The 26,527-nt window shown below is 47.0% G+C and overlaps 1 protein-coding gene and 1 pseudogene across 1 annotated transcript in view; both read right to left on the reverse strand.

Moving 5' to 3' along the window:
• Nucleotides 1-6,120, reverse strand: part of MPP3 (MAGUK p55 scaffold protein 3) — a 55,418-nt gene extending 49,298 nt beyond the window's left edge. Inside the window, exons 1-3 of the mRNA XM_066627578.1 lie at nt 6,096-6,120; nt 4,883-5,001; nt 555-632 (exon numbers count right to left, since the gene is read on the reverse strand). Coding sequence (XP_066483675.1) covers nt 555-632; nt 4,883-5,001; nt 6,096-6,120 — 222 coding nt within the window. The remainder of the gene's footprint in view (nt 1-554; nt 633-4,882; nt 5,002-6,095) is intronic.
• Nucleotides 6,121-12,230: 6,110 nt separating this feature from the next.
• On the reverse strand, nt 12,231-12,347 carry LOC136654738 (5S ribosomal RNA; annotated as a pseudogene).
• Between the last annotated feature and the right edge of the window lie 14,180 nt (nt 12,348-26,527).

A 26,527-nucleotide genomic window follows, 5' to 3' on the forward strand; every position in this document is an offset into this window, starting at 1 on the left:
CTGCATAGCTCCACCCTGAGTTCTGTTTCTTGCTCACACTATAGTATGTTGGAAAGTTGGGAACTGGTTTATATACAGACCATTGGTTCCCAGCCTGTGGTCCATGGAGGAGTTGTTGGCCTCAGGGAAAGAAAAATCGCCTTTGATCACTTCTAGTGTCTTGCTGAGCAAGCAGTCTCCTATGGACCACCAAAGACGGTGAAGACTGTCTGCAGCCACAACCACTTAAGTGTCAGCTGTGGCTGTGGGCAGTGTGTTCTCTGTCCTCTCTGAGTCTGTACAGGAGCTCTTGGAAGACAGACCACCAGAGAGGGCGGAGAGCCACATGCAGTCCACAACAATTCCAATTTTTGAATCAATGGTCTGCGGGCTCCTAAAGCTTGGGAACCATTGATATAGACAGAGTTATCATGGGACTGTCAATGCACATTCAGAAACAAAGAACCACAGAAATAGCCAACCATGCTACAGCCGTTGCAGATTCCTCAGGGGAAAGAGGATGACTGTAGCTGAATGCATTGTCCATACATGTCCATAGGAAGGTTAACACTTACATCTTCAGCTAGAGCTGAGGCACTATGCAAAACTGGGACTGGGCTCTGCCGTTCATAATGGCACAGCTTTTCGTGAATCTGAAACAGAAGACAACAAACATCTTCAGGCATAAGAAAAGTGTTGCTGGATCAGACCAAAGGCTCACCTACTCCAGAATCCTTTTACCCACCAGTGATCCACCAGGTGACTCTGGGAAGCCCAAAAGTAAGAGAGAAAGGCAGACTCCTCTCCCTCCATTGCTCCCCTGCAACTGATATTCATAGGCACACTAAAGCTGAATCTGCAGGTAGGGCACAGTCCTCACGGCTAGTAGCTGCCCTGTCCTGACTAGTGCTCAACTTCAGAAGAGGTACCAATTTATAAGGTAATGATGCAGCATTATGGATGGCAGGCTAGGCTACAAATCAAGACATTCCCAGTTCAGACGTCACCTCTGCCTTCACGCGCGGATGCGTCATTTGTGCAATTTCTCTACAATCCCTCCTCTAGACCCTCCAGTCTCAAACTGTTGTACCAACAGCTTCTGCATACTCAGCATGCAATTAATCTGTGGAACTCCTTGCCACAGGATGTGGTGATGACATCTGGCCTTGATGCATTTAAAAGGGAATTGGACAGATTAATGGAGGAAAATGGGCAAAATGGGAAAATGAGGATTAATGGGCAGGAGGTCTGGTCTAGGGCAGGAGGTCTGGTCTAGAGGGTAGAGCTTCCATTAGCCCGAAGATAGCATCAGAAGGTCGCCAGTTCAAGGACACCGGCAGCTCCCTGAATGGCTGAGAATAGAAAGACTTTGAAGCAGCTGACAAGCCCAGCTGAGTGATTCCACCTGCTCTTGGTGTGAGCAAGAAGTGTCTTGGCTGCCCTCCATGTGGGAGATGGAGCTGCTTGTCAGCCTGTGTGGGAGAACTGGAGGCCAGAAGTGAGACCAAACCAGGAAGATCCATTCTGAAATGTTGTTGGTTCTTGAAAGAGAGAACCTTTATGATTGTAAAAATCCCCTTGAGGGATTTAGAAATGCCTGCCTATGTAAAACACCTTGAATAAAGTCAAAGGAGTAATCCAATGACCAGAAAGGTGGTACATAAATACCTAGTTATTAGTTTAGTTATTAAAAGCCCATCATAGGTTACAAGCCATGATGAATATATGCAACCTCCAGGTTCTAGGTTATATCTGAATGCCAGATGCAACGGAGTACAGGATACAGGAGCCTTGTTGTCTTGTGTGCTCCTTGAGGCATCTGGTGAGCCATTGTGAGATACAGGTAGCTGGACTAGATGGGCCATTGGACTGATCCAGCGGGGCTTATGTATAATTGGTCATTTCATATGCAGGCTTCAGTTCACACAGGAAGCTATCTGTGTGATGGAAGGGATACCACCTTGTTTCAACCCTGACTCATTGAGAACATATTGGTTTCAAGATCAGGACATAAAAAGTCTAAGAGTACATGGGTCTTGTAGAAGCCCTCTCAAGGTTTAAGATAAGCCATGGAAGCCTTGTTTTCTGACCCACCATTAACAGAGATCCATTTGGCAGAAAACAGGGATAAAACTTTTTTGGTAATGGCTCCTCAACAATGGAATTCCCTTCCCAGAGAGGCTAACACTTTTGCCATCTTTCAGGAGAAGACATTTGACTCTGCTGCTTGAACGCATTTTATTCTTTGCTTAATGTTCAACCTTGCTACTTTTAAAGGGCTGCAATTAATTTTCCTGACATGCCTTTTTTAATATCTTGCTATTGTTTTAAATCTCTTTTGGAAGCCAATTCAATATATTATTATAAAGGCAGAACATAAATATATTAAAATCGTTTATGTCCAAGGGAGGGTGCCTGATTTTATTTCATCCCCACAACTAAACAGGCCTGGCATGGCTGGTGCCTGGATGGGAACTTCACATGTGCCATCCGGATTGCCTTGGCAGAAGTGACTGAATTCAGTTCCCACTTTGCCCTATTGCTACAATCTCTAAGAGTACAATCCAACTCAGTGGCGTTGCTGGGGGGTGCGGGCTGCACAAGGGTGAAGCAAACAGGCGGGGTAAGGCGCACTGGGGGGGGTGACACACTAAAATTGCGGTGGTTATTTATTTATTTATTAGAGTTGTATTCCGCCTTTCTCCCCGAAGGGCACCCACGACGGCTAACAATCAAGTTAAAATACAAGGAAACAAGGAAACAGATAAACATTAAAAATACAAAACACTTAAAAAAAATTAAACCAAGATAAAATACATAGCAGCAGATTAAAAGCACGTAGTAAAAGACATAATGTATAAATTTATAAAAACAGCCCTTATAGTGCTTCGAAGGCTTTCCTGAATAAAAACGTCTTCAGGCCCTGCCGGAACGTTAATAATGAGGAAGCTGCTCTCAATTCAAAGGGGAGGGGAGTAATACCATCATGTTATATACCGTTGGATGTGGAATTTCTAGCAGAATGCAATGCACAAACCGGAGTGAAATATCTCCTTTCTATCAAAAGTTATGGCCAAAAAACCGGAGAACAACCAATGCATGGAGCCCTATGGAAAGCGAAACCGAGCCATATCGCACGTTTACTTGCAAGTAGCTGAACGTGCCTTAGTCCACCGGAAAGGGCAGGCTGAGAGGAATCCAACGACACCAGAATGGTCCTGATCCAATGAATGCAGCCCCCAAAAACACCTGAGAAGGAAGTCCCTCCCTCCAAGCAGACAAATGTATTGAGCCCTATGGAAAGCGAAACTAAGCATCATGGTCGCGTTTACTCGCGAGTAAGCAAACGTGCCTTGGCTGGTGGTCAGGTAAGGCAAAGGGGAATTTGAAGCCACAAGAATGGTCCTGATCTGATGGAACCGAAGCTCAACAAATGCTCCAGAAGGTAGCCTCCCCCCCCCCACTAAAAAGGATCAAAACAGACGCTTCAGCTGATAATGTGAACTTTTTTGAGACTTGCAAAGCCAGGTGGATCCTGACAGTGACCTGGTTTAAACAGAAGTTCTTAAACTGAACTGGGCACTGGGTAGGGCTGAAAACGTTACTGGTTTTGGAGGGCGGTGTTATTGCAGGCAGGCTACAGAGGAAATTCACTTGGAGGACCAGGGCTGGTTTCTGCTTATTTAATTATTTGTTTTACTTTAACTATTTATATTTATTTATTTTAATTTGCCTGATGATGTCACTTCCCCCATGACATCACTTCTGGTGGGTTTTGGACAGATTGTCATTCTAAAAAGTGGGTCCTAGTGCTAAAGGTTTGAGAACTGCTGCAATAAGGTGTTAGTAAGCTGACACCCTGGGGGGGGTGTGACACCACTAGTGACCGAAATCACTAAAATCACAGTTTGGAGGAATAATACCATCATGTTATATACCAATCAATGCATGTAATTTCATGCAGAATGTGTTCTATCTTTGTTCTATCAAAAGGTACAGCCCAAAAACCAGTGGGGGCGGAGTGATGGTACATCACCACAGCCACCACTGGGGTGTTGCCCCGCCCACTGCATGGGGGTGACGCGCTGGCATCCCACACTGGGTGACGCGAACCCTAGTCACGCCACTGATCCTACTGTCGTGCTGCACAGGTACAAATGGTCGTAAAAACACCATAAAGCGCTAAACAGCAACTCACAAACAAGCAGCGCCAGCAAGACAGCCTGTGCTGGTCCAGCAGTGCTGGATCCGAGCCCTGACCACCAGCAGAGGTACGTTTGGCACCAAGCAATGCAGGGGCTTGGGGAGAGTAGCAGGGAGGCGGGAGGGGGCATTTCTGGGTGGAGGAGGGCAGAACAGGGATGGATTGGGGCTGGGAGTGGGGTGGTGGAGGCCTTCTCTGACATATAGCCCATTTTAGAAATGGGCTATGTCCGAATGCCAGATGCAAGGGAGGGCACCAGGATGAGGTCTCTTGTTATCTGGTGTGCTCCCTGGGGCATTTGGTGGGCCGCTGTGAGATACAGGAAGCTGGACTAGATGGGCCTATGGCCTGATCCAGTGGGGCTGCTCTTATGTTCTTATATCTTATCCTCCCTCCCAGGCCAGGCAGCTTTGCATGTGACCACTCGGACTTCTACCAGCTAAATACTGTAGCTGCCAGAGATCCAAGTAGCTCCATAAGGCAGGCTGGGGCATTACTTGGGGAAAGGGGAAAAATATCCCCTTGCCCCTAGAAGACTTCCATATGGCCTGACTGTGCCACCACAGGTTACAATTGGGCTGCCCGTTTGTGTTCTAGAACTGAAAAGAGACACAAGGTTTTGAAGCAAAAAGGAAACCAGAGACCTGAAGCAAAACAAGAAGAGTTTTCTTGAAACAAGGAACAAAAATGAATATTTACCTTCATTAAGTAGCTGAGGCTTCGCTCGCTGAAAATGTCTCTCAGGAACCCCATTTCTTCCTTGTGATTTGAGTCAGGCCTCAGCTGTGACGTCAGGAGGGCAAGGGTCTCATGCAGACCTACACAAAAGCATGAGGGGAATGCGTTGGCAGACCCCATTATCAGATGACGAACACCGCTGCTTCAGAACATGTGCTGATTTGGCCAATTAATTAACCTTATGGAAAGGCGGCTGCAATGATTACTGAGACAATGCCCACGAAGTTCTCTGAACGCTCGTAAGCACCATACAAAAAATTATTATTCAAAACGAGTGCGTCAAGCATTTTACAGGCCTGATCGCGAAAAGCAATTGTGCCAGCTTAACATCTCTTTCTAAAAACATTTGCCACCATCCACTTGGTGAGAATACAGCATTTCAGAACAAGATTATCTCCACCTTTCTGCATTTTTAACCATTTCCAAACGAATTTCCAAAAACGAAAACACCCAGGATTTGTTTTTTCCCCTACAAGTTCTTGGGATTATTTTCCCAAGCTCTCACATTTTCTTTTCTGCAAGATTGTTTTCTTGCAAGCTCTCACATTTCTAGCCAATAAAAAAGGAGCATCTTGATGAAACATCAAGACAAATTCCAGAAGAGTAGATGAGCCAGCCTGCTAGAGCAAACACAATGGAGAATCTTAGGTCACCTGAAAAAAAAAAAACATTTATTTCTCCATAAGTTTTCATGGACCACGGCCCACCATCAGATGCATGAATCCTCAACTGGCAGGTACATGCACATGGAAAACATAATGTAAACAGCACATTATGCACTTGTCAATTAAGGATAAGCAGGCTCTTATCTATGAATATTTTTGCCCAGTGATGGACCTCCCATTTAGTTGATGGGGCAAATGCCCCAGGCATAGAGCTTTGCGTGCCTTTAGGACACTGCAGAAGCCTCTCTGAGGCTCCCAACAGGGTCAGAAACTGTGCTTTCGTTTTTCAGGGTTTTCATCCTGCAGGGGGTTACCATCACGGACCTTTGCCCCAGGGCATGGGGCTGGCAAGGTCCGCCACTGTTTATGCCCCAATAAATATGTTTAGTCTTCAGTGTGCAACAAGACCTCCCTTTGGAGTTCATCAAACATGGCTCTGTTATAACACCCAATTTTCTAAAGCATGGGCTTCATCTGGGAACATGCAGTGGCAACAGAGGGCTCCTTACCTGAATCTTCAGATAGTACAGGCATGGCGTATTCCTGACTCACCACCTAGCACCAGGACTCAACCAAATGACAGGTTCTCCACCACAGGCTGGGATTTCGAAGCAAGCAGAACACCTGGAGCCAGAAAAATGACTTACGTGAGCATTACTTAGGTGTATCTTAAACACAGCAGTCAATGACTGGGTGGAAAAAAAAAATGTATTGGGCCCAGCTAGAGATGGACGCATGACTTGCTCAAATATTGGGTTGCCATTCGTTGCCACCATTCCAGGTTTAAAAATGGTGCTGTCTGAAAAGAGATCATTGCTAGAGAGGGGAAGAGCAGGGCTGAAAAGCAAACCAAAAAAAAAAAAACTGGAAGAGGATTGAAGTGACTGCAACATCCTCAAATCGAATTTTGAAGAGTGGGCTGCCTAAGGGACTCCTGCTGATCCAGGAGATACATGGATGCAAGGGCAGGATGGTAATTATAAATCATCAGGTGGGTGGGTGAACCATAGTCAGTCAATACATTCTGAGAGACAGATATCAAAACACTTCCTGGACGACTCAAGCCTATACAGCGGCATTTCTCAAAGTGCGCTCCTAGGAGCCCTGGGGCTCCCTGAGACCCCTTCATGGTCTGGTGGACCCCTTCAGGGTCTGGCCATAGGTGGCCGCCATCTGCTCAACATTGTGCCACTGTGCATGGACCAGTGCTCTGGGGTTCCCCCTCACATGCACCGTTGGAGCTTGCCAAGACACCACTGCAGAGTGTAAAGGGCTCCGGAGACTGAAACGTTTGAGAACCGCTGGACTAAAGGTCCTGGAGGAAGGGCCTTCACTGCCTGGTCACAACAGCACACTCCTTCCTATCCCATCTGAAATGCTTCCCCTTCCTCTCCTTTCAGCACGTGCTGTGACCCCAGCCTCAAAACGCAGCCAGAGCTCAGGCACAATGGAGGAACACCAGCCAGATCAGGAATGTCAACCTTCCTGGTATTGGACCTCAACCACAACATAGAGTCTGAGGCCATCAGCCAGGAGCTCCTTGAGTCAGATTCCTGAATCAGGACCCTCAGAGTCTGATTTCCCTAAGGAAAGGAAAGAGCCTCCTCCAGGGGCACCCGCTCCCTACCACAGGCAACACACCGGACAGGAATTAACAGAGAAAGCAGAGCACTAGGCTCCAGGTAAAAGACAGAATGGTGTAGTGGTTTGGGAATTGGACTGAGACCTGGAAGAGCCAGGTTCAAATCCCCCTCAGCCATGAAGCTTCCTGGGTGACCTTGGGCCAGTCACTATCTCTCAGCCTCATCTGCCTCACAGAATTGTGAGGGCAAAAGGAGGGAAGGAACTTATACTAACTGAGCTCCTTGGAGGAAGGGCAGTATAAAATGAGGAAAATAAATAAAATCTGCCCTTTTAAGGCCCTCCGCTCCTAAGGATGGCCCAGTGTTTGCCGGAGATGGATCAAATCATTGCTAGAGAGGGGGAGAGAGATTATCTGAGACCCAGAAGGAGCACTTAAGGGGTTAGCTAAGCATCACACATTGTAGGAGCAAATTTTCTGCTAGCAGCTCTCCAAGGTCCTGCAACTCCAGCCTAACTGACTGGAAGGCCAAACCTATCCACACTTTCCTGGGAGTAAGCCCCATCGACTTTAATGAGACTTACTTCTGCGTAGACATGCATAGGATTGGGCTGCCAGTCTATTTCCCCATGGCTGGTTTTCTTGCCCTACAGGCTCCCACCCCTCCGTCCCTCTACCCCAGCAATTTTCAAGCAGGGTGCTGCAGCACACCGGTGTGCTGCAAATGGTCCTAGGGTGTGCCACAGGAATTTGGAGGAGGGTCATTTACTAAGTAGGCTGATAAGGGGGGTGAGCTCCCCACCGGCAGTGTGGTGCGCCTTGTCAATTGTCAAGAACCTGATGGTGTCCCTTGACAATTTTAGCGCCTTGTCACTGTGCCAGGAGATGAAAAGGTTGAAAATCAGTGCTCTACCCTATCTTTTCTCCTCAGGCCTGCTTCCTTTACCTACCCTTCCTATCCTCTTTTATCCTATCCCACCCACCAACCTTTTTCCTCCAGCAATCTTGCCTCTGGGTTCCCTTCACATTCAGGATTCCCAGCTCTCCACTTCCCTGCATCCCTTCCCAGCCAACATGACACAGCTTCCCTTATCCCCTGACTTAGGATGAATTCGTGCACAGTCAAGTTGGCCTGTCACATTAGTTACAGAAGCTGCTTTGCTTGGACAAAGCCACATGTAACATATTTAGAGCAGCAAGGAGAATCTGGAAGCACCCACACTGCAATCAGTCCAAATGTACTTTTCCGCTCCAGGGTCAAACTCTGAAAAAAGGAAACAAAAAACGGTTCTACAAATCTGAAGCAGAAATATCAGTGCACAGCACTGCAAAACTACTCTCATCCCTGAAGCAGTTTTGCACTTTGCACAAGAAAACAGAGTGGCAGGTCCATGGCTCAGTAGTTACATCATTTCTAATATGTGCAGAAAGACCCATATGAAATTCCTAGCATTCCCCAGTAGCACTGAGAAAGTTCTGGGCCTGATATCATGAAGAGCTGCTATCAGGGGAACATGAGCTAGACAGATCAAGGGGCTAATTCAACAGTAGGCCGATTCATATGGTCACTTCAAACTTTTTTTGTAATTAATAAAATGACAAATGAATCAAGTTCATGCATCACTTAAAAAAAACAACACCGGCAGTCTGCCCATAACACAGGGTGGGAGGCAAGAACCAATGTTTGGTTCGGTCAAAAGTTTGTCTGTCATTTCAGTTGCAAAGCCAGGAGAAAGCCACTGAAGCAGAAGAATTTGTTGCAAGCTCTCTTTTTATATTCATCTCTTCCCCGGCCATGGCCCCCCCATCAATCCTGCGTAGACTAAGCCTCTGCAGACAACTGGTTTATTGCACTAATGTCCTCCTATTACTCATCCAAATGAGGTTCCCTGGCTAGCACAACCATTGCAGAGGAGGGAAAAAAAATCACATCTTCCTTACATCCACATGGCGCTATTCACTAATTGGCAAAGGAGGGGTTTGCTTCACAGTAGAGCATTTGACCACAGGTCACAAGGTCCCTGCTTCAAATTCAGATGGCTCACATTGAGTAAGCTTTGGGGAGGGGTTCTAGGTCCGTCATAAAGCACTTGCTTTGCACGCAGTACATCCCAGTTTCAATCCCTCACATCTCCAATTTACAAAGGATCAGATAGCAGGTGACAGAGAAGACCACTACCTGCAACCTGGTAGAAGCTTTCCCAGTCAGAGTACACAACACTGAACTAGGTATGGTCTGACTCAAGTAGAAGGCAGCTAATTGTCTTCAGGAAGCATTAGCGTTTCTTCCAGCAGGACTATAGGCAGTGGTGTCAGAGGGGTGCGGGGGGTGCAGACCACACCGGGTGACACACACAGGTGGCTGACACCACTACTCACCAAAATTTTTAAAAACTTGGTATTTTCAAATAATACCATCGTATTATATATCAATCAATGCATAATTTCATGCAGAATTCAATGAAACAAACCCTGTTGAAACATCTCAGTTCTAACAAAAGTTATAGCCAAAAAACCCAGAGAGAGTGCGGCGATGGTACATCATCATGCCCACCACCTGGGGCGTTGTCCCACCTACTGCATGGGAGTTGGCCCATCATAGGGGTAATGTGCTGCCCTTCTGCACCAAGTGATGCAAATCCTAGTGACATCACGGACTATAGGTGCCCCCCCCCATTAGTGGGTGATAGATTCCAGCTGCCACCACGGATACAAAAAACCATGGATGACAGAAACCACAGGTACAGGTTCTGTGGATATGGGGGCGGGAGGGAACAGGACACCAGTATTGTGGTATGGCCTGCAGCTGTAGTTGTGTATTGGGCACAACAGTGCATGCTGTATTTTTTTTTTTTAGAACATTTTAAGGATCTTTTAAGAATTAGTGTTTCTGACTTTTCTATAGCACACCGGCTATGCAGCCTTTTGTGTTTCTCCGTGAAGAAAACCCTAAAGAACCCCAGCAAAGCCAGCCCCTCCTCTGCAGCACTGCTGTGGCATTTCATGAAGCCTTTTGGCTCTTGTCAAAAATGCAGCTCTCAGCTGTGTGTTCCCTTTTTCCAGCAGTGGGGTGCATATCCCTCCTTTTAAAAAAAAATGACAAAATAGCTGCGAACATGACATCCCACCTACAGCACAATTAATCCATCCTGCGGCAATGTTCCACCTTGCACCATTTTCTAGCGTATTAGATTTCAGGACTAAACTTCAAGAAACTTTAGTCTGTGCATTTTTTTCAACATTTGGAAGCGGTTTTTTCCCCCTTTGTTCATCTGAATACTTTTCAATGCTCATTAATGGCTCACGTATGGCCTACAATGGCATGACTAGGGTTCGCAACACCTGGCAGGGGAGGCCAGTGCGTCAGCCCCATGATGGACCTCCTCCCATGCAGTGGGTGGGGTCACACCCTGGACAGTGGGTGTGGTGATGCACCATCGCTCCACCCCCACTGGTTTTTTGGCTGTAACTTTTAATAGAACAGAGAAATTTCAATGCGATTTGTTTCATTGCATTCTGCATGAAATTATGCATCAAACGATTTATATAACATGATGGTATTATTTGAAGACACCAAGATTTTAAAAATTTTGGCTAGCAGTGCTGTCACCTTTCCTGTGTGTGTCACCTGGTATGGCCTGTAAACCCCCTTAGCAACCACACAGCAGATGCGACAGAAAGAAGAGGGAGAAAGATGAAGAAGAGTGGAATGGACTGCACCACAACAGACCAAAGGGAGAAGATACTATATCTGCATGCTCTTTTAGACGAAGACTTCCTGCAAGCAGAAAACTAGTACATCAGGAAGAGAGGTGCCAGTTTAGACAGCTCCTTATTACACTACTTTTCAGTTTATAGGGAAGTTTTTTGTTTTGGACCATGGAAGCACTAGAAGTAGGAACCCCCAGTCTTCAGAGGTATGACCCATCTACCACTGCATTCTGGTGAGTACATAGACCCGGCCTTAGCCAACAGCCAAGGAAGGCCTCAAGATACCAAGCAACAGCCAACCTTTCATTTGATATATGTAAAGTTTCTAAACATTAATCTTGCTCAGAGTAAATACTTACACACCTATGGGGCCTGTCAGCCATCCTCCCTGCCTGTCAGCCGTCTTCTGTGTCTCTCCGCCCCCCATCCCCTGGGAACTGTCTGCTTTCCCACTGGGCTGTTCTCATGAGAAGCGGAGAAGAATGGACTCAAAGCAATGATCTCAGCAACTGCAGCTGCCCAGTGTTATGAGAATGGGTAGAGAGATGTGCACCCCCAAAACTTAAGGCAATGCTAATTCTTCATGTGTATCTCCTGAGCTGTACTTGCTTGATAGCTTTTATCCCAAATGATGGGAATATGCCTTGTTGTGCCACTTTAGCAGTAAACCTGTCAGCCTATGTAAGCTCACGTATTCAGCCACTGCTTTGCTCTAAGGCCTTGTTGAAGACACTAGCAGGCTGCGTAGTTGGGTGAGTCACCTGCAAACGCTGTAAGTCTTATGCCTGGAGGTGCTCCTGTAAATTTAATGCTCTTAAAGAAATGTTTCTCAAACTGTGGGTCAGGACCCACTGCTTGGCAACTTTCAGTCTCGAAAGACTATGGTATAAGCCAGGGGTGTCCAAACTTTTTGGCAGGAGGGCCACATCATCTCTCTGACACTGTGTCAGGGGCTGGGAAAAACAGAATTAATTTACATTTCAAATTTGAATAAATTTACATAAATGAATATATTAGCGATGGAACTTATATGAATGAATGAAAGTCTTGCAATTGCTCACAGCCTATACAAGTCCTTGCACAAAGCAAGGCCAGCCTTTCCTTCGCTGTTGCTGCTGTAACACAGACGTGAAACAGCAAACAGTGGAGGAAGCCCTCGTCCCACAGCTCACGCGAGATGTAAAACAGTCACCTTCATGCTGAAAGCAGTTGCGTCAGGCAAGCATGGGCTCCAGCAAGTCTCCAGAGGGCCAGAGGCTCATTGGAGACTGGGGGTTCCCCGCAGGCCGGATTGGCAGTTCTCAAGGGCTGCAAGTGGCCCCAGGGCCAGGGTTTGGGCACCCCTGGTATAAGCCTACAGCACCCGGTATGCCCAGGTGGTCTCCCATCCAAGTACTAACCAGGCCTGACCCTGCTTAGCTTCCGAGACCAGACGAGATCGGGCATGTGCAGGGTAACAGTTGCAAGCCAATTTCGGGTAGCTCACATAGCACCTAGCCAACTGCCATTGAAAATACAGAGCTGGAAATACAGGGTATGTAGTTACTGGGCAATGCGGGCTTCCAGTGGGAGAGAAGCATGCTGCTTTGCCCTGAATAGGTGGGGTGATGGGATGCTGGAAAGGGAGGAGGGCTGTGTGGTTGGAGAAGGATCCATGTTCTGCTTTCACTTCCTAGCTGGAATATTTAAATTAAATAATAACAGCACAAGCGCACTGTATAATGAAATCTTTGGCTGATCGCGGCTTAGGTTTGAAGCCTAAACGGATGATGCCACTTCCGGCCAATGACATCACTTCTGGTGGGTCCCAACAGATTGTCATACTAAAAAGTGGGTCCTAGTGCTAAAAAATTTGAGAACCACTGTATTTTTAAACAAACGTTTCTCAAACTGTGGGACCCACTTAGTGGGTTGTCATCCAATTGCCACAGAACCACCCACAGAACCACCACAGAACCACCAAAGAAAATGAGAAAAGCCCTGAGGCTATTCAAAAATCAAATAGCTGCTAACTTCCCTGCAAAGAGCTGAACTCCTGCAATTTGCAAGCTTGTGTAAATATAGGGAGATCAATGTTTGTGCTTTTTTTTTCTGGTGTGTTTTTTTCCAAGTCCATCAATGACAGGTGGTGGGGGCAGGTGAAGGCTGGGTCACATATCTAAGCCCTTCTTGAGGCTATTCATTAGGTCTGCCTCATTGCAAGAAATGGGTGGAGTTCTTTTGCAAATAAACAAATACTTGTAAGTAAATAAATAAAAATATTAATGTTTCTAGATCACCTTTTCAAAAAGTCTCTTATAAAGTCTCGTAAAGATAGGCGGGTCCCGACAAAGTGTCATTTTAAAAAGTGGGTCCCAGTGCTAAAAAGTTTGAGAACCACTGCTTTAAACAAATAAAGTTACTTTATGACTATCTTGGACTAGGCCTGCCTCTTCCTCAGAATCCAAAGAATCTCCAGGCCGCAGCCAGAACTGGAGCCTGAGACTGGACCAGTTTTCTAAGCAGCCCAGCACCTAGGAATGTTTTGTTTTAGCTTCAGACATACGTCCCCTCCACTTTTAAAAGGAATTAAGCTTCCTGAGCGCTTACATAATTCCTTCCACTTGGGTGATGGGTTATTCTTTCACTTTATTAAAGAGCCCGGATGACCTCGGAACTACTTCCCGCAGCTCTCAGCCCACCTAAAGGGACATTCCTTTGCCTACACAAGTCTTGCGCAGCAGGTAATAGGCAAGTGTCAACTCCCACCCCTACCCTTGGCCTCCTTTTTCCAGCACTTGCGGCAATAAGATTGTCCAAATTGATCCACCAACACCACAAGCCTATGATCCACAACACCACCACAAATTGATCCACAACACCACCACAAATTGATCCACAACACCACCACAATTCAGAACAATTCCTTATCACTCTGAGGATAAGGAATAAAACAGCCAGGCACAGATAGGGAAGTCAAGTGAAGTGAACTTTAACTTTTTAGGTTAACTTTAACTTAGCGATCCTATGCATGCTTACCTTGGAGTATGTCCCACTGAACTCAGTGGGGCCTACTTCTGAGAAGATACACATAGGATTGCTCTGTAGGCTGCTCAGCTCTCACTGTCTCCCTACCTCCAGGAGGTAGAAAATGAGCTGTCCGCTACATCAGATCAGGTCCAGCAATCTCCTAAGTCCATTTAACCTCTGACCAGCGCTTCCCAAAGTGTGGGTCACGACTCGCTGGTGGGTCGTGATCTGGGCCCTCCCAGTTGCCCTTGCACTGGTTTGGCTCCAAATACAAGCCAATCCAGAAGCACCATTATTTACCTAAGCTTCCGGCGGACTCTCCTGGCCTAGTGAACCACTCTACAGGCTCTGGAGACCTCAGAAAGGCCCTCAGAAGCCTCCATAAGCCACTTCCAGTTTACTTTGGAAAACCAGCTTACAAAGGTTTCTGTGGGCCATTCTGAGGCCCACAGAGACCTATAGAATTGATCACCAAGCTGGGAGAGGCCTCCCACACCATCAGGAGCGTCACAACCCACCACAGAGGTTGGTCGCGGTACTGCAAAGTTTGGGAACTCCTGCCCTATAATTTTTGCCTATCCACTAAGGTCCTGACCTTTTCCCACACATTTTCAAGTACTACTAAAGTCCTGTCATCCATGCTGCAATTCATGGACACCCTATATAGGGCCAGTCCCACAAAGGTGTCCAGATTATTTGCAGACACTGCATATATCTGGGCAGCCATTCAAGTTCTCGGGCGTGTGTCACCCAGTAGTGTCCACCTTTGGGGGGGGGGCCATCCTTGTGCCAGGCAATATCTTATTCCATCAAAAGTGGCCCTTCTCTTGCTTCCACATTGCTGAGCTCCGCAGCCAAGAACTTTAGAGGGAACAATGAATGGTGTGTTGTCCTGATCTTGAGAGGGTTATACACAGAGCCACAAGGACCAGGTCTACAGCCTGTTGGACCAAGCTTTGATCCTGGACATCCAAGCAACAGACATAACCTGCAGGGCTTTCTCCCAGACTTGGCTGCTGTGCTCATTTCTGTCTCAGACAAAGCCAGTCACACAGACTTTAGTAATCACTTGGCTGATCAACTGTAACCTGCTCTATGTGGTGCTGCTCTTGGAAACCCTCCAGAAACTTCAGATGGGACAAGGTGTGGCTGCAAGAGTTCTGATGGGGGCAAGACTCTACAACCATACCACACCACTGGTTGCCAGCTTGTTTCCAAGTGCAATTCAAGATGCTGGCGGTTACCTTTAAAGCTTCAAATGACCTGGGGCCAAAGCATTTGAAGGCCTGCGTTCTCAAACATGAACCTGCCCTCTTGAGGGCTCTCTTGCCTTATGAGCTGAGCAGGGGCAACTTATATTTGGGCTTTTTCAATGGGGATGCCCCACGACACAGAACTCCTGCCCCACCTTCTCTTCAAATGTTTGGTCACCAATTGAAGGCCTGTCTATTGAAGGCCTTCATCTATCCTGTATTGGTGGTCTGCTGCTTTGCGTTAGTTGCCCATTTCGTTTGCTCTGATTTTATTGCTGTGAAACCTTTTTTTGAAATTTTGAAGTGCATTGGCTCCTTTAAAGAAAAGCAGGAGACACATGTTTAAAATGATCAAAGTTCCTTCATCTCCAAGAGAGCACAACCAATCCCAAACGTAACAAGGCAGGCCTCAAGACTTTGGTACCTTTCTTTATATAAAATTAAACACTGATTATTATTTTGTTGTTGTTGTTGTTAACTTGCTTAAGTAGCTACATCCTGATACCAATCTCAAACTTTTCTTCTCATAGTACGGTACTCCAGGCAGCATACACAGGGCTCCCAAGCGCTCACATGCATGATGGCACTGACCAAACTTAGACCTGCTTAGCCTGAGTACATCGGTTGTAGCACAGCCCCTCGTACCATGCTGAGGGCCCAGTCCTACCCAACTTTCCAGCACGGATGCAGCCATGCTAGTAAGGTGTGCGCTGCATCCTGTGGAGGTGGTGGGTAGTCACGGTGGCTTCCTCAAAGAAGCGATTGTTTGTTCCCTTATCTCTGGGTTGCATTGGTGCTGGAATGTGGGATCGGACTGGGTCCTCAGACATAACGGTGGGCAGTCAGGAAGGCTTCCTCAAGGCAAAGGAATGTTTATTTCTTTACCTCTGGGCTGCATGGGTGTTGGAAAGTTGGGCAGGACTAGGCCAGACACATAAGGACAAATCAGGGTCCTCCGATATTGACAACCCAGTGCCAAGCCTCTCATGATGCACACTCATTATGAGAAAGCACCTCAGAGGCTGACACCAGCATGCCGAGAATTACATCACCAGGCTTGGGTCAGCCCAATCCTATGCATGTCTACACAGAAGGAAGGAGTCGAATGGGGCTTACTCCCAGGAAAGTGTGGCTAGGATTGGGCTGTGGGAGTCCCAGCAGGGATGCTGGAACCTGAGCATCCATCTCATTCATTTGAATGCCAGCACTGTTTGGAAGTGGCCAGGATGGAGGGGTGGGGGAGATAGAGAGAGGGGGGGCTTGGGAAGCTTTGCAGATCAGGCAGCCTGGAGCCAGGAGGGGCAGGAATGGAGGGGAGAAAGCAGGTGTGCGCGCAGGCTTGCCCCCCCCCTTGACTTGGCCTGCTCTGGCCTCTCCAGCTGCCTCTACCGCGCTCTCTCCTCCGCCTGCTTGGCCAGCCCTCCCTGCACCGATCGCGCTCCCCGATTACCCGCAGGAGGAGCCTCGATCCAGGCCCGCGCGCCGGCGGCTTCCTTCCTTCCCTCCAGCGGGGATCGCCCACCTGGTGCCTCCAGGAATCCGCCTCGATCTCCTCCGGGTGACTCCTGGGCGTTACGTCATGTTGGAACCGGGGGGGGGGCAGGAAAGAACCTCCAGGAATCGCTTCAGTCCGACTTGGCAACCCAACCCCGGGGTCCAGCCTGCCAGCCAGCCGAGCAGCCGCGCGCACCCGCGCTCTCGGGCCCTCGCAGGGCGCGCCTGGCTCGCTCATGCGCTCCACGGTGAGGACGGGGCTTGTGCAGGAGGGAAAGCTCCGGAGGCTCAGCAGCCGGTCCCCCCTCCCCGATCTTCGGGAGGAAGACCGCGATCACCCCCCCCCCAGCTACGCCTTGGAGCCAGATCTCCCCCCCCCCCAGCAGCGCGCCTTCCTCCTAGGACCAAGTTGATGCTTCTCCATCTCAACATTCCGCGGATCAGCCCCTTGGTTTCCTTTGATTTCCCTTCCCTCTTGCTGTGGCTGCCTTTTCTTTCCATTGTCTTCCTCCATCTCCCAGCTTAGGGGATCCGGTGAGGTGGAGTGAGGGGTGGGTGTCTCCACACTGCAATCCTATACATCCACTTTCCTGGGAGTAAACCCCACATCTTTCCCTGTTTAAGTGGATCTTTATGGATCCACTTAAATCTTATGGATCTTTCCCTTTTTAAATCTTATGGATCTTTCCCTTTTTAAATCTTATGGATCTTTCCCTTTCCCTTATGCATGCATAAGATCCACTTCATTAGGGAAAGATCCATGCATAAGAGTCACTTAAATTTGGAACAGGACTGGGGGGAAGAGAGGGAGGGGCTCTCAGCTCAAACCAGGAGGCTCAACTGGGGGATTCCCTGCTCAGCAGGTTCTTGAGCACCATAGCTGGAGCTGTGGTGAGCTACTCCATCCATGACTTCACCCTCCCCATATCGAGGAACATTTTGCATTGCTACTTATTTTCATGTTTAGCATGCAGATGGTCATTTATGACACTGAACTTTTATTTCATCTTTTCAACCATGTTGCTTAATTTGTATGGAAGGGGAATTATCTTCAGCTTTTTCCTAATGAGTAACCCTTCTGCCACTAATCATGTTGGCATCCTTCAGTCTCGGAAGACCATGGTGTCACGCTCTGAATGGTGGTTCTGGGACAGTGTCCTCTCCAGTGCGTGAAGCCTGGGTAAAGTAGATATGGAGGATAGGCTGTTACCCATCCCTCTCCACGTCGCTGAAATGGTCCAATGGAAAGGCAGAGGCCAATATGGTTGGTTCCGGCGTCGTCGCAGGAGTTGCCAGAACGTGACTGTGTTCAGCCATGAACTGCCTCAGGGACTCCGGCTCCGGATTTTGCCTCGAGGTTGACTCCTGAAGCCTTTTCCACAACTGGATGTAGCCACAAGGCAGTGGAGGTTTGGGATCACAGTTTTCCTTCTCTCAGATGAGCTGCCTTCCCAGGCTGACGAGCCCCATCTACCCGGTGGCTGTTTAGTCGCCTCTTACGACAAGTACAGCCAAACTGAGGGCCTATTCTTATCCCCAGCCCTCAGGGGAACTAATGCCACTAATATAGTAGCCATAATCCATAGATTTCCTCTAGACCAGTGGTTCTCAAACTTTTTAGCATAGGGACCCACTTTTTTGAAGCGACACTCTTATCGGGACCCGCCTAGGTTTACGAGACTTTAAAAAAAAGACCCAGAAAGAAATTATTTATTGACAAGTAATAATAACCCCAAAAAAGATGCTCAAGCATATATCTCCCTATATTTACTCATACAGTACTTGCAAACTGCAGGAGCTCAGTTTGCAAGGAGCTGAGCTCTATGCAGTACAATTAGCAGCTATAGGATTTATGAATAGCCTCAGGGCTTGAGGTAATTACAGCCCAATCCTATCCACACTTTCCTGAGAGTAAACCCCATTGACTCTAATGGAACTTACTTCTGAGTAGACATGGATAGGATTGGGCTGTTAGTTATCTGATCTTTTCTTCACCCATGTTTTCATTGGAGTCTGTTCTGCTGCTACGGGACCCACCAAAAATCAGGTCATGATTGGGTCCCACCCACAATTTGGGAAACATTGCTCTAGATGCACAAATGCTAGGTTTCTCAGAAAGCACCTGAGAAAAAGGGCATCTCTTAGATTCCAGGCAGACCCAAACCAGCCAGGGATGACCTATGCAGGGAAGAAGGTTGCCACAGAGCACAAGAATCCCCTGTGTTCTGGTCTGTGAGGCATTGCAGTTGTGATAGTAAAGTTCCTGAGGTCAATTGACTGAGCTGGTTGTGATGTCACAAATGCTCAGGTACATTCCAACAGCTCAAGTGACAGAGCTGTTGAAATATTTCAGGCCAGCATCTCTGAGAAACTGGAAAATTATCAGCCTGACTTGCATTTAAATTTCATGGATGCCACATAAAAAGGAGATTTCTGCCTGTTAGAGTTTCTACTGTCAGCATTGTGACCTGGTAATCCTAAAGCCCAAGGGGGGGCAACAAGAAAAACAGGACTGACTCACATTGTTTCAATTTCTTAATGTATTGTTGTAAATGAGCCAGCCATTTTTTTTTCCTGCTGATTTGCAGTCTATGGATGATATCCTAAATGCAATCCTTCGCATGTCTCCTAATCCCAATGAATTTAGTGGAACTTACTTCCAGGTAAGCATGAATAGGATTGCGACCTAAAGAAGAAAGTCATGACTGAGTCTGATTGAAATCAATGGGAGTCATGACTGACTTCCTTACAGCACAATCCTATGCATGTCTACTCAGAAGTAAGCCCCATTTTGACAGGAAAATGTGCATCGGATTGCAGCCTCAGCTGTGACATACTAAGCGTAGGATACAACCATGTTTCTGAATTTTGGCCCACTAGGCCTTTCAGCAGATGTGTGGAATAGGCTTCTACCTACTGTACAGCTGTGCCCATGTGAACTTCCAAGTACGTATGGCATTTCTGTCTTGCACTAGGAGCGCAAAATCCCAGCATCTTCCTTCCCACTAATCTGTTTGGTGTGGGGAAGGATAAAATCAGGGCACCGACCAATCTACGTGCACAAATCGAATTACGTCAGCCAGTGCTAATGACATAGACTCATAGAGTTAGAAGGTGCCCATGAGGTCATCTAGTCCAAACCCCTGTCCATAGCAGGAAATCCTCCTAGATCAGTGTTTCTCAACCAGTGGTACTTGAGGTGGTGCCTGGTGATACTTGCACAAGCCCTGGACACCTGCCGCCTGACAGTGAGACCAGGAACAGGATGCAACAAGCAGCAGTAGGAGGCTCAGCTCAGTGGGCAGAGCTCCAAAGCATACCTTTCCACACTCAGAAAAGCCCTCCAGTCCAGCCTGAGCCTATTTCTGGTGTTTGTTGCATTGTATCTGGCCTCCCAACCCAGAAGTAACTGGCGATGACATCATCGCCAGTTACTTCCAGTGGTACTTCAAACAGGTGAACCATAAAGTGGTACAACAGGGGACAAACCCTGAGAAAAACTGTCCTAGATAATCTCCAGCAGGTGCCTGTCAAGCCTCAAAGGTCTCCAGTGAGGGAGAATCCACCACCTCCCTTGGCAATCTGTCCCACTTCTGTCAAGATTTTGCCCTTACTGTCAAGATTTTCATCCTGATGTCCAACCAGAATCTCCTCTTTTGCAGTTTGTACATCTTAATGACAGTAATCACATCAACAGGCATATTCCCTCATCTCCATCTGTTCCATATATTTAAAAGCACATGATGACTTCTCCCCCACCATTCCTAATAATGACAGTAAAGTATCAATCATGTAGAGCCCAAGGGTTCTTTGGTTCCAGGGCATGTCTAAGGCAAATGATACAGCCAGGTAGCTTGTTGAAGCTGAGCAGACCTAGGTCTGGTCAGGGTCTTGGTGGTTGGCCACATGTACACCAAGTTGACCTGCAGTTTGTCTGCAGGTCTGCAGATGAATCTGCCAAAGCTGAACCACAGATACCAGGAAGGCATGGAGGGGGTACATTGAGCATGAAGAAATACACCCCTAACTTTATAATTTGCCCCAGGGGGATTGCCATGCATTGTGCATTAGGCACCCTTTCTACATAGGAAAAGGTTGCATGGATCAGGACAAGCATCATGAAGCTTTCTGGGTGACCTTGGGTCAGTCACTATCTCTCTGCTTCATCTACCTCACAGGGTTGTTGTGAGGATAAAAAGGAAGGAAAGAACTGTGTACACCACCTTGAAGTCCTTGGAGGAAGGGCAGTATAAAAATGTGAAATATAAAATAAAAATAATAAATATTAGGAATGACCAATGGGTGGATAGCAGGCACCTTCCCCACCCCACCATAAGCAACTTTATTTACCCTCTTGCATCCCTGCAAGGTTTTAGTTAAGGTTCATCCCAGTTTACCTGCAATTTCACTTGGTAACGGAAAGAGCAATATTTTCACATTGCACAGAATAGCAATAGATTCCTATCTGGAGAGCAGAGTCACCCTGCATCAGTGGCGTTGCTAGGGGATGTGGGGGTTTGGGGTTGCACCGGGTGACAAGGATGGGGGAGGTGACACCACTGCTAGCCAAAATTTTTAAAATCTTGGTATTTTCAAACAATACCATCATGTTATATATCATTTGATGTGTAATATCATGCAGAATGCAATGACACAAACCGTGTTGAAATATTTATATTCTATCAAGCGTAATAGCCAAACAAAAAACAAAAAACCAGTGGGGGTGGGGCTACCGTCCACTGTACGGAAGGAGATCCATCATAAGGGTGACACACTGGCCTCCTGCACCATGTGACACAAACCCTAGTGATGCCACTGCCCTGCATACAAAGAAGCTGGCTTGGCTAGGCTTGGCAGATTGATCAATCCCAGCATTTCATCACACTGTCACATGACAGTGACATTTGCTTACTCTGCACACGCCCAATCTTGTCTGATCTTGGAAGCTAAGCAGCGTCAGGCCTGGTTAGTACTTGGATGGGAGACCGCTTGGGAATACCAGGTGCTATAGGCTTATACCATAGTCTTTCGAGACTGAAAGTTGCCAACCACATGACTGAGAACTAGGACTCAAGGTGGGAATAAGCCTCATTCCCAATGGTGACCTAGGATAGGGAGATTTGACATGCCCCCTCTTCACTGTGGTACTGCTGGGAACACCTTTTTAATTTTCTCCTCTCTAAGTAAACAATTGCTAGTTTGCTCCCTCCAGACACACGCTGTCCATTCTAGGAATAGGCATTTGTTTTCTGTAATTCATTATTTTCTTATTTCTGTAGGTGTTGCTAGCATACATGGTCATATGTACCCCTTTCCAATTGCTTCCATCCAGCTGACCAGCAGGCTAAGCTTGTCTGTGGCGCCTGCCTACCCAGGATCCAATGTGTCGCCCCCAGGCTGCTGTGAGCTGCCCTTTGCTCCTTTTTTCTCCTTTCCAACTTTCAAGTGTTTCTGTGCAATGCCTCTTTTCTCCATTCGTGAACTTCCCCAGTGAGTTATGTAACCAAGGCTTGCTTTGTCAATGCTAATGCAGTCACATAAGGAACAGAGGGGTTTCAGTGTGATCCACCATCTTGCACTCTGTGTGTGTGTGTGTGTGTGTCGGGCAGAGCTCTATGTGTTGTGTGCAGCAAAAAATAAAAAACAAAAATCAAATTTCTGCTGCAAGACAAGCCAAATTCTTCAGCCAGAATGAATGATGGTGTGCATTACCCCGACTTCTTCTGTGCAACTTATTCTTCTTACAAGCCAGCAGGTTTTCCTTAAAAAAAGAATCAAAGGGGGGGGGGGAAATACTGTAATGTGGGTGTTAGCCACATAACGCTGGAATGTGGTCAGCAACGTGTAAGTCGCATGAGTAATGCAATTTCAGTGTGGTTCAATAGTCTTCAGATTGTCTTAATTTGTGACTGCGACGTTAATTTCTAGGACAGAGAGAGTGAGAGAGCAGGCAAAGCCTCCATAAAGAAATCTGGAAATGAAATTGACATGGCGACAGCCTTGCAAAGAAATGTATGTCACCTGTGTCTCTGGCATGCTTTCCATGTAGGGGAGCCCTTGCTATGGAAGGAGGGGGTAGAAATCACCACACTAGACTCTCGAAATGCAGAAAGACTGCCAGCATTTCCTAGAGACATGCAGCCCAAGATCGGGCTGGTTGGTTCAACTCTAAGTCCTCCATAACCAATAGGAGCTGACTGCTCACCCACTCCCTATTTCAAGGGGGACCTCTGAGATATGAGCCATCTGGGACTGAAGGCCAGAAAATTCAAAGCCCTCTCATTCATCAAATCCTTTTAACAGTGTCTTGTAACTGTTGCAGTCCTTAAATCCCCCACCCTATTGATGTAAATGACTGAAGCTCTCCCAAAAATCTCCACGCCTTCTTTTTGCATAGGTATGCATCAGGTCATGGAGCATTGCTTCTATCAGATGGAGCGTCTAACCCATGCAGAGCAGACTAGGCTAGATTGGGCAGGCATTACCAGTCCTTGGGAGTCCCTAGGTTGGAATCCATCACCCCACCCTGCCGCCTGTGTGCTTTTCTTTGCTGTAAAAAGAGAGGGGCTTGGAAAATGCCCCAATGTTTGTCTTTCTTTGCTTGGACGTCAGACATGACCCAGCAGATGACCTCCATCTCCTTGCTGGAGAATGGATGAATTTGATGCTTAAATATCTGAGGGGGAGCAAACAAAGCCAGGGCTATACCTGGCTGGCTGGTCACTTCTATTTCCAGATCATTTCTCCTCCATATGGCAGCAGCAGAAGGGAATGCTTGGCTGGAGGAAGGGACAAATAGAAGCTCCCCATCCCCCCTGCCCTTACCACCTTCCTACCCCAGCCAGGGCACAAAACCTACACCCATAACATAGTATATAATTTCAGCCCTTCTGCATGATTCTGCAAGCTCTGTTGCCCCTGAGACCCAAGGCCTGCCTTTTACAGTTTTACAGTACAAGCCTATGCCTGTCTACTGAGAAGCAAGTCCCATTTAGTTCAATGGGGATTACTCCCAATCCTATCCAACTTTCCAGCACCGATGCATCTGTGCCAAGGGGAGCATGCGCAGCATCCTGCAATGGGGGGGGCAGTCACAGAAGCCTCCTGAAGGTAAGGGAACATTTATTCCCTGACCTCAGGGCTGCGTTGCGACTGCATCGGCACTAAAAAACTGGATTGAATTGGGCCCTAAGTTTGTACAGGATTGAGCCCAAAGTCATGCTTAGTTAGTGAATATACCCTTTGCATGTATGTGCTCCAAGTTGGCTGTTTTCAGTCAAGCTGTTCCTCTGGATCTTGCTCAGGAAATTAAGGCTTGTGGCTTGCCTAATCAGCTTCATTATGGTTCTGGTGCACTTTTAAATTGGCCCGCCTGCCAGAATGCAGTGTATACTCTAAACAAGCTCACCCCGATATCAGAGAATACCCTCAATCCAGGGCTCCTTCCTCTCTCCCTGTGGAGTTAATTCAGTGACTGGCAGATCTAGGTCTGTAGGAGGTGTATGGTAACTCCCCTCAGATCATGTTCTACTCTTCCTTTCTCATAAATTTAGCAATAGAATACTGGGTGAAAATTAAGACCCAATCACCATGGGATCCCATCTGTTCTGACAACTTCTCAGTAGAATGCCTGGTGCTGGCTTAGAGTGCATTCTTTCAGAAACACTAGTTCACACTTCTTAGGAAATGGCTAAGAAGAGGCTGCAATTCTACCCACACTTACCTGAAAGTAAGTCCCATTGAAAGAAATGGGACTTACTTCTGCATAGACATGCATAGGATAGTGCAGTGAGATTGCAATTCTATCCACACTTACCTGGGAGTAAGGCCCATTGACTATAATGGTGATTACTTCTGAGTAGCTATGAGTAGCCTTGGGCTGTGAGCTGGGCAGCAGGCCTTCCCTGGTCCAATTCTTGCTTCTGCCATCAACTCACTAAGTAGTCTTAGGCAAGCCTCCTTTCCCAGACTCAGCTGCAAAGGATAATACCTACCTTGCAAAGCTGTTGTAAAGGTCAGGAGACACGAAACACAAAGTACTTCAAACACCCGAAAACCTTCTACCAATGCTACCAATGTATTTATTTAATACATTTCTATCCTGCCTTTCCTTTGCCCGGGCAAAGGCCCAGAGTGGCTTACAAAAATGTTCCCAGGAAAATATTTTTTAAAACATACAACATATTTAAAAAAAAAAACACACGCAACTGAGATCATCAGCAAATTCAATTGAACAATAATATAAGCAGGAGTGAAAACCAATAACAGCATCAGCAAAAAATAGCATACACAATATTCAGGTAGCCCGACCCTTAACTGTTGTCATTCATGCCCTGGGGATTTCCCAGATCTGACTGCTGATGTTGTGCTTTATGGGCTTTGGAAAACAGCTGTCAAGGTCACCTGGTACACAATGTCATCACAGGTGTTATTTTAGCTATATCCCATCCCACCTTTCCTCCACCAAGGGGTTCCCAAGAGTTCTCGCATCCAGCCATCACTTCCCATCACTGCCTGCCTTTAGACCAGGCCCTATCTGTGTTGCTGCGTACATCCTCCAGCTCAGCCATTCTCAACCTTTGTTCTGTCTACAGCCCTTCGAGAACTCTTTGCAGGTTCCAGGACCTCCCTGTCAAGGATATAACACAAACAGGTAAATATAAAATCATTTATTATGGAACATCAAGGAAACATTCAGACATACCAGACAAAACTGTGTCCCCCTTCAAATGTGCCAGGGCTCCCCAAGGGGCCATATGGCTCTCTCTCTCTCTCTCTCTCTCTCTCTCTTTCTGCTTGTGGGAAACAAGGAATCGGACTGTGGGGGTAACTCTGTGGGGAGTGAGGTGAGACCTGCTTTTCAAGAAGAAATTAGCCCAGGTGGCATCTTGGTACCTTCAAATGGGACCAACCTCCTCAGGATCAGATATGACCCATCCTGGTCACCACAATAACAGCTTGTAATTTTCTGTGCTGTCAGTTCTCCATGGAGAAAGTTCTCCAGCTGCATTCAAACCCCCCCCCCCCCGGTTTTTTCCTGTTATCATGGTTCCTATTTAGATGGACAGCACATTCACTCAGAGAGAGGGGAAATTTTTTTTCCCTGTTCAGCAGCTCTGTACTCGACAAACAGCACCTCAGAGAGGAAGGAAGTGGAGCCCTGCCAACCTTCAGCTGCATTCTGTTAACGGCTCTCTAGACCATTCACCGCTCTTGCACCCCAAGTCTAAGCCTTTGTCTACGCAAACCAGGAGTTTCTGCTCAGTTGCGATCCTCACGTTATCCAGAATGTCAGAGAGAACAGCTCAGGCACAAGGAGAATTGCACAAAGTGGAGTGTATAGAAACAGCTCAATTCCCCCACTGAAGAAGAGAGGCCCAGTGGGCAGAAGTCGAGGAGAGACCCTTTCTATCAGGTCCCCAAAAGGATAGGAGGTCAGTAATTTGGGGGATGTGCCAAATCACCCTTTGGATCATGTATACTACCCTGAGTTTGCAGGGGCGCAGGTGGGATAAACACATAATAAATAAATGCACACATTCATGTGCTCACACACAGAGTGTTATGTGTGAAAATACAGTCTCTGTGGTGCCATCTGATCTTCCGCTTCATTGTGCTATGCTTGGAGTGTAGGTCTGGTGATTCATAAATGGTGCATCCAACTGAATTTTAGTTCCAAGGTATGTGACTGTTAGCATGAAATGAGAAATTGCATCATCATCATCATCATCATCATCAAGTACCCAAATACTGAAATGCTTTTCAGATCATGTAAGAAGGTGGACCCTGCCCAAAATGGCTCACACTCTAATGAACACAAGAAATGAGATCCAACTCTATATGACGTGTTCTTGATTGTTATTAATTCTCATGATTAGTGAAGGTCTCTGAT

This window comes from Tiliqua scincoides, chromosome 5 (assembly GCF_035046505.1).
Source record: "Tiliqua scincoides isolate rTilSci1 chromosome 5, rTilSci1.hap2, whole genome shotgun sequence".
NCBI lineage: Eukaryota > Metazoa > Chordata > Lepidosauria > Squamata > Scincidae > Tiliqua > Tiliqua scincoides.